Raw genomic sequence first — 9,124 nt, forward strand, 5'->3', positions numbered from 1 at the left:
AGTTTGAATCCATCATGTAAGGTAAAGTTTCGATAAAGACTAATCCTGACTTGAGTTCCAACAACTTATGAAATTCATCAGTATATTATATTCACCGCAGAAACAAATCGTACTCATTGAACACTTAAGTTTCACATATCTTGGCAAGAACATAGCTAGACTTAGCAAAGTCAAGTAACCGTAGAAAGCACAGCAGTGACCGAGCATCTGGAATCTGGAAAAACTTTCTCTGATTACACAGTTAATAAAGTTTATTGCTAGAGAAGCCCTAACCGAATATACATGGCGAAAGGCCTCAGTCTAAGCATAAAGAATTATCGTGCCTATTTCTGTTTGGGTCTCGGGAACTGAGTTTCCTTTGTCCTTCTAGCGGCGAGTCTGCAACTAGATGAACATGTCAACCTGACCCGAGGAGACTTCAGCTTACACATAGAATTATACTAACAATAAAATATAGAAGTATAAGCTTTCATAAATCCATGTTGGCCTATCCCCGATTCTACCAGGCCACCTTAACCAGAATTACCACAATAAGTTGCGGGTTTCGAGCCCCCAACTCGCTGCTTCCATCCTGGTGAACGCATAACTTCTGCTCTGACTGAAGAGCAGGCGCTACTGCCTTGACTGATAAGCAGGCGCTACTGCTCTGACTGAAGAGCAGGCGCTACTGCCCTGACTGATAAGCAGGCGCTACTGCTCTGACTGAAGAGCAGGCGCTANCTACTGCCTTGACTGAAGAGCAGGCGCTACTGCCCTGACTGAAGAGCAGGCGCTACTGCCCTGACTGAAGAGCAGGCGCTACTGCCTTGACTGAAAAGCAGGCGCTACTGCCTTGACTGAAGAGCAGGTGCTACTGCCTTGACTGAAGAGCAGGCGCTACTGCCTTGACTGAAAAGCAGGCGCTACTGCCTTGACTGAAGAGCAGGCGCTACTGCCTTGACTGAAGAGCAGGCGCTACTGCCTTGACTGAAGAGCAGCCGCTACTGCCTTGACTGAAGAGCTGGCGCTACTGCCTTGACTGAAGAGCAGGCGCTACTGCTCTGACTGAAGAGCAGGCGCTACTGCCTTGACTGAAGAGCAGGCGCTACTGCCCTGACTGAAGAGCAGGCGCTACTGCCCTGACTGAGGTGGCATTGACAGTCGCCGCAGTTCGCTCCTCTGATACTCCTGCTGCAGCTCCTCTTGGAACATCCTCTGCAGCAGAACTTCAACGCTGCGAACGCCTGAGAAAAAACAACGCATCTCAACATTAATAAACTAAGGAAAGATGTTTTGAGTGTAAAGATCGAGAGTTTAATATCATCAAGGGTTTATTGGAGCACTAAAGAAAAAGGTAATTTGAGTGACAGTTCAGAAGAAACGCAAACTAAAAAAATATATAGAAGCATTCTATAGCTACTAAAATCATTTTCATGCTCGTTGGTGAAGATGACCGACTCATTCTTTGCATGAAACTTTTTTAAAATGAGTAAGATGAGCGTTAAATTAACTCACCATAAAAGTAAACAGACAATTGAAACACTAACTAACAAAAGTGTCTGTTAATTGTCTGCTCAAGCGAGTGAAAGTTCAGAAATGAGATACGGATGTAAAATGCGTGCATTCATACGCAAGTAACTAAATTCAACCATGACATGAGAACTGAGTAGACGAATTTCAAGTAAATTTATATGAATTTTCACTATTTAGATGAATTTTTAACTGCTTCAGAGCAATAAAATTGTATTAAATCAACACAGTTCAGTTTTCATCACGTTTTTTCAGTGTTCATCAGCTCAGTCATCATTAGTGTTCATCCCAGTGTTCATCAACGATAATCATAACGCTAAGCTTATGATTCAGTCTAGACTGTTATGAATTCATTTTTTATTATTTTTATTCTTTATTCCTTCGACGTCGAAAATAATATTTTTTATCGTGGGTGCCGTTACATAATTTCTTTTTGACACTTGGCGTACCGGACGAAAAGTGAAGAAAAATAACGTCCATATGAAGCTTCCAGAAAAATATCCCGTTAATCTGTAGATTCAATTAATTCACACACATTAATCAATTATTTCAATCCATTGGCTGGCGCTGTCGCGTACAGCACTCACTCTTGGAGAGATGGAAGCGGACGGAGGTGTCGCATAGCAGGGATGTGAGGGCGGGCCCAGATGATGCGATGCACTCGCATTCTGCTCACAAAAATCGCGCAGTGAAGTGCAACATTTAATATGCGAGTGGCAATAGACCGTATAAAATTAGTGAATAAGAAATGACAGTTTAGTTTGTGAAATATTTTCGAGTATATAACAGAGGCTCATTTTCATACGATGGATGTTAGTTTATTAATATGTTTCAAATCTTTGGGTGGATAAATGGAATATCAGAGCAGTGAACTGGATATTTGAAACTCTTAACTTGTTCTGAACTCTTGGTCGCGACTGGCAAGGCGATCATGTGGTTATGAATCGACGACAGGCAAAAACGGCCTTATTAAAGCGACATCGCAATATTATGTTATTATAATAGAATTACCGTGCTCGTATTGTATATTACTTCCTGTAGAGTCCGTTGAATCCTCAGAAGTCTTCTGCGCAAAATCTGAGACTTGAGGATTGCTAGGATTTTCACAATCCTCTTCTTCAGAGCAATTCGCGGGACAAGAATTTTCATGGGTCTTAGTTGTATCAACGATAGTGAGAGCTGGTAGTGATGTTGCCGTATCGGAAGACAGCTTTGCGGGTATATAGGGAGTGATCGCCGTCGCTATGTCGGTGGATGTCTCGAAGGCATCGGTGACCGGCGAAGTTCCTTCGAGTAACGAAGTTGAGGCTAGTAGGTCCAAAGCATCGGACTCCGCTTGAGGTTCGATCACCGAAATCATAGACTTATCGACCGATAAAACAGAATCACAGTTAACTACTTCACTTTTATTTGAGACTTCCACCGAGATTCCATCCATCAAATTTGAAGCGTCAATGGCGCCGGAGCCAGCGATATTTTTCTCTCCTGAGTCAGTTTCATTCACGGGTATATTTAAATTATTTTCCGTTGATTTACCTTCAGGGCAATCTTTGGCACTAACCCAATTATTTTTATAAACAAAAACGGTACTATCTGGGAATGAATTTCCATCAAAATTAAACGAATTTTCCCGTTTTTTGAAAATTTGTCCAATATCGCTCTCTCTGAAATTTTCAGAGCTCTTGCGCACCACATTTTGCATAGAATTCCTTTGTGACGTCGGAGAATCTTTTTTGCATCGGTAAAAATCATCTTCTTCACCATCTGAATCCTGCATCACCAGCTCGTCATGACTTGTGGTTGAGAACTTCCTCTTCCGGCTGCGAAAAAAATATATAGCGGAATAAATGAAAAAGATTTAAGATCAAAGAAATGTTAAGGATTAAAGATTTGAAGTGTGGAGCCCTATTGGAAAGGGTTTACATTTTGCTAGCCATCAAGTGGCATTGTAGAGAATTGTTCACTTTAAGCCTGATTATTCTCCCATTGTAATCCTAAAACAACATAAACTCATCCACAAACTCTTCGATAAATTCGGGGATGAATTCATGTTTTAATTGAAGAAAAAATTTGCTTATAATAAATTTAATTCGTATTATTAGAGAAATATCAATCCTTTGTTTATAAGATAACTATTGCAACGCTATTAACCATTTAAGTATCATCCTAGCACATGAGCTGGTGAGATTCGGTATTGTAGACACGGTTGAAATAAAAGTGCGGTCGCCTCACCGAGTGTCGCTAAGGCCCAAGGCCAATATTTTGGTCTCAAGTTGCGTCTCCATGACGCCTTCACTCGCCGAGAACTCCAACAAGAACACTTCCAGCACGAACGCCGTGAACACGCTGAGGAACAGTACAGGTTGTAGAACAAGAACAACGACAAAACAAGTGAGTTTTTCACATCAGTCCTACAAGATTTTTAAATCATTCCTGTGAGTTTTTCAAACCGTTTCTGTGAGTCTTTAGCGCATTGTCTCATTTATGGAAAAAAGCACTATTGTTCTCGTCAAGTCCGTTCGTCTGTGACTTTCCGTCCGTGGATTCACGTCACGGACGGAGGAGAAAATGCGCTCTATGTTACTCACTGCAGTGAGTACTGATCTAATTTTTTATGACATTCCTGGTTTCTAAATTTATGAAGCTGATACTCCCTTTGAACTTTAGCCAATATTTTGGTCTCAAGTTGCGTCTCCATAACGCCTTCACTCGCCGAGAACTCCAACAAGAACACTTCCAGCACGAACGCCGTGAACACGCTAAGGAACAGTACAGGTAGTAGAATACGAGCAACGAGAAACACTTGAGCTTTTAACATCATTCCTGCCAGTTTTTAGCGCATTTTCTCATTTGTGAAATATGGCGCTATTGTGCTTGCCATGTCCGTCCAACTGTCTGTTTGTCTGTCCGTCCGTGACTTCACGTTTTCGTCGACGAGAAAATGCGCTTTCTGCGCTTTCTGTCACTGAGTTATATTTTTTAAATCATTCCAGCGAGTTTTTCAAACAATTTCTGTTAGTTTTTTAAGTCATTCCTGGCTTCTAAATTTATGAAGCTGATACTCCCTTTGAACTTTGGCCGTGTGAATTGTGTTTCAAAATTGCTGGTCTACTCTGTAATATACAATTAATTTTCGTTGAATTCAATAAATTTTTAAGAAGCTCGTTGACAACAATACGTTATGTTGTAAACAATACGTTACCAAAGTCGCAAATCATTTTACTTAGAAATTGATAACTGTATGGAAGTAAATCTGCAGTATGATTTGATTTCATCAAAAATTGACAACAGTAGGTCGTGATAAACATACGTGGAATAAAATCACGTGCCAAATTCGAGTTCAATGAAAAATGTTGTGTTCCAAAATTTTTCGTAAGGATAAAATGTTGAAGAGAATTGAAGCGGAGAAGTAACACATAATCATATTTCGTGAATAAACAAAGCACGAAGTATAAAACGATCCATTAATTTTTAGAGTTAATTCAAAATAATAAATTATTTATCAATAATTATTTTTAAGCAAAAATTCTGCGGTCGTAAATTTTGTAAATGCGTTTGAAAAAAATGGACAAATATTTCAGAATAGTAAAACGGTTATAAACGCTTCGAAACACAGTTAAATTCTTGGCTATGATGTATCAAAAAGTCCTGATATCTATTTTTATCAAATTAATTCGGAACCCTTAATAATTAATAACTAGAGAATAAAAAAATATCATTAATTTACTTCTGCATATCTTCTCACATTTCCTGACGAATATTTCCATATTATCAAGTCTAATTAAGGCAGAATGTGAACAAGTAATAAGTAATCGGAATAATATAATAAAATATAATGTAATAAGTTATAAAATAATAAGTTATAATATAATAAGTTGCAATATAATAAGTTACAGTATAATAAGTTATAATATAATAAGTAATTGAATTAATGTATGAATTAGATTCAATGAAGGAAGTTGCCGAGCGTGAGCTGACTTGAGCAGCAGCGTGACGCAGAGCATGTGGAAGAGCAGGAAGAATAGACGTGCTGATGGGTGAGTCACCGCTGAGAAACCGTAGGCCAAAAGTAATAGAAATTTGTTAAGGAAATTATTTTTTATTTATGTAGCACGATGTGGAAAGATCAAAAGCAATAAGTTTGACAGAGCTTCAGAAAAAAGTTATGCCGTTGCCTGGCAAGTTTCGGAAAATCAAAGTTCTTCTCGTGGAGTAAAGAACACCGTAATTCTAGTGTGTTTATGTATAATAAGTCGAGAAATTTAGTGGAGGCTCGAGTATTCCTTGTAGCTATCAAATTAAAAAAAAAGATGCAAATGCAAAACTCACTGTTAACCTTTTAATTACCTAAATAAAATTTTAAAATTAATTCAATGCCAGAACCTAGACTCTAAGCTTGATGAAAAATAAATGGAAAGACAGTTCGTTTCATATAATATAAGGATACGTTAGACACAGCTAGCTTTTGATCTTTTTTTGTCAAAACGCATAAAAAATTTTCATTCATGTATTTATCACGAATAAGAAAAATAAAAATCCATCACTTAATACTTATCCTGGCATACAACGCCAGGTTGACCTGCCGCACAAGCTCGTCACAAAACTTTAATTGTATTGGAAATGAGATGCCATTGGTTGACGGCGGTAAGCTCGAACAGTATAAATTAAGAAGGAATGCACGGCTTGTTTCTCTGTTAATTATGTTTGAAATAAAGGATATCATGCCATTGGTTGACGACAGTGAGCTCGAACAGTACGATGAAGGCATGCAAGACGTCATTGAAGTTGTTGTTGCAGTATTGCAGTCGCCAGAAGTCAGTTCCTTGAAGGGCCGGGTTGCCGCAGTACATGGGGAAGCCATGCGAGTTGTTGCTCGCAAGTTTATCATCGATGACGTTCACTTCATCCTTCGCCCGTATAAGTCCATGGAAAAGCTCCATGCCCGTGATGGCGAACACGTACATGAAAATCTGATTGGAGTTGAGTACTTAACACGTTGACCCCGATAGGGTTGCCGCAGTACATGGGGAAGCCATGCGAGTTGTTGCTCGCAAGTTTATCATCGATGACGTTCACTTCATCCTTCACCCGTATAAGTCCATGGAAAAGCTCCATGCCCGTGATGGCGAACACGTAAATGAAAATCTGATGGGAGTTGAGTACTTAACCGGTTGACTCCGATTGCTTCATCTTGTACTGTTATATCATTTCTGGTACTATTTTGAATTTATTATGTACCACTACGTCCTGAAGAAATACACTTCGTTGTATTCAAATATACCATTTAGGAGTCAGGGTGTTAAAGATGAAGATGGGCGATTTTTTTCTATAATGAAATTAGGAGCACGGGAAGTGATTGCAAGTGTTTTTCTGCCAATAAATTTGAGTGGCATTCATAAATTTTAGTCACTTATTTTTACTTTTCCACGATTTCGCTATGCTTTTAGTCAAAAGAGTAAAGGAAAACAGGCAATGTAATCAATGGAATTAAGAAATTACCTATATCGAGGAAAACAGCGTCCAGAGTTCTTTGAAAATAGAAAATAATCTTATTTTTAAGTTATTATTTTGAATAACAAATTTTTAGCGACTTTTTATTTTTAAAAGTATTTATATCTTAAGTATAACGCCCAACTGCAAAACGTGCTTCTCAGTTTATTAAAGTTCGTTTTTTAATTTTTTGTTGAATTGTGAACTTTTAGAGTTATAATGAGGGTTACATTAATAAATACTCCAGAAAATCGCTGCGTTTTTCGAAAAGGAATATGAATAAAAAATGTTATAAGCAAAATGTAATACTTTGCAACACACGCGATCACAGTCGTGTATTGAATCCTAAGTTTACGAATAAACTAACTGACGCCGAAAAAACTCGAACCTAACAGCGAGACCTCTAGACAAAGAGGTGATACTTTGTACACGATACATTAGCCGTTGTCATTGGTATTCAAATCTAAATTACAGGAGTGCCAGTAATTTATAAGGGCAGTAAAGGTTATGAAGATTTTTTCACGCCATGCAATACTTACCAGGATCATCTAAATTACGGGAGTAACTTATGAGGACGGTAAAGGTTACGAAGATTACTGCATACCATGCAATACCTACCAGGATCATCTAAATGACGGGAGTAATTTATAAGGGCAGTAAAAGTTACGAAGATCACTTCACACCATGCAATACCTACCAGGATCATCTAAATTACGGGAGTAACTTATAAGGGCAGTAAAGGTTACGAAGATCACTTCACACAATGCAATACCTACCAGGATCATCTAAATTACGGAAGTAGCTTATAAGGGCAGTAAAGGTTACGAAGGTTACTTCACACCATGCAATACCTACCAGGATCATCTAAATTACGGGAGTAACTTATAAAGGCAGTAAAGGTTACGAAATCATGAGAAAATGCACTTGGAGAAATTGATAGAATCTTGTCCAAATAGTGATGCACTTTTGTAATTACGTGGGTCATTTTGACCCAGTTTAGCCATTAAAAATGACGTATCTGTGCTACAGGCTGGAAGTATGTCACTATTTGGAGAGTGTGACCCACTTATTTACCTGAGTGTTGGCCCAATTTCTGATTATGAGTAGTATTTTGCGTCGTTTTGGTTCAGTGTGATAGCATGATTATGACTTGTGATTAATTTTAACCAGAATTGTATAGTCAAATAACTAATTTAAATTTTACTCCACTTGTTGTAAAAAAGGTTTATCCATGTGGTTGCATAATGTAAGAATTTTAAGATTGCACAATAGAAACTGGAAAACAAGATGCATGCATGTGAATGACGCGAGGTATAAATTGTAAAAAGTAAATATATTTTGAGGGATATATAATATTGTATTTATTTTGGAAAATGTTTTAAATTCAGGCATGAACTATAAAAATGTCAAGGATAAAAGTATGCTCTAAAAAGATGCAGTGAACCGCTTGGTAATTTACAAACTGGACCAAAAAGTTAATGAATCAATTTCTAAAGGTAGAGTTAAACATATAGTAAAACAAAATATATTGATATTTTTTAAATGATGTAGGCAAATAAGCTGATTAATGTAAAACATTATATATACGTTCTCTTAATTGCGAGAAAACGCTTTCTATCAGAATATTCGACTGAGATTGACGAATACTTAATTCATGACTGATGCTTAGTAAACTATCAGGGTATAAAAATTTTAGCTAATTTGCAATGTGTTAATAGATGACAACGAACAGCCTGATGAACAGAGCTGGGCAGCGCTACTTTGAAATATAGCGGCCGTTACCGCTACACCCACTAGATTGTACCGGACATGTAGCGCGCTTCTGCGACCTCTGATTATATCATATTATATTATTTAAAGCACAGATAATATCAATGCAAGCTATATTGTCTGACGTGTTCCAGGCCCGCCTGAAGTAGCGAGCAGGCCCGAGGGTGATGAGCTTGAGGAAGATCTCCAGCAGGAAGCTCACAAGGAAGCACCACTCCAGCGGCGCGTCCCACCACGATGCTTCGTCTGACACGCCTATCACCACGGCGTTCACCACCGTTAGACCGTCGAAGAAGTATACAAACCACCTGAAAAAACAGGTTATATAATCCAATACAAATTATAGTAACAAAAG

General features: G+C 38.2%; 1 protein-coding gene across 1 annotated transcript; it reads right to left on the reverse strand.

Annotated features, from left to right (window-relative positions):
- Positions 1-909: 909 nt before the first annotated feature.
- LOC125177696 lies at positions 910-9,077 on the reverse strand (the record flags this gene model as incomplete). The annotated part of the gene is made up of 9 exons (XM_047879925.1): positions 910-1,223; positions 2,097-2,177; positions 2,521-3,329; positions 3,742-3,855; positions 4,161-4,268; positions 5,488-5,578; positions 6,230-6,479; positions 6,511-6,654; positions 8,906-9,077. Coding segments are annotated over 9 exons (1,882 nt in total), but the record flags the coding sequence as incomplete, so codon positions are not given.
- Positions 9,078-9,124: the final 47 nt, after the last annotated feature.

Source organism: Hyalella azteca, unplaced genomic scaffold (genome assembly GCF_000764305.2).
Source record: "Hyalella azteca isolate HAZT.00-mixed unplaced genomic scaffold, Hazt_2.0.2 contig4219, whole genome shotgun sequence".
NCBI lineage: Eukaryota > Metazoa > Arthropoda > Malacostraca > Amphipoda > Hyalellidae > Hyalella > Hyalella azteca.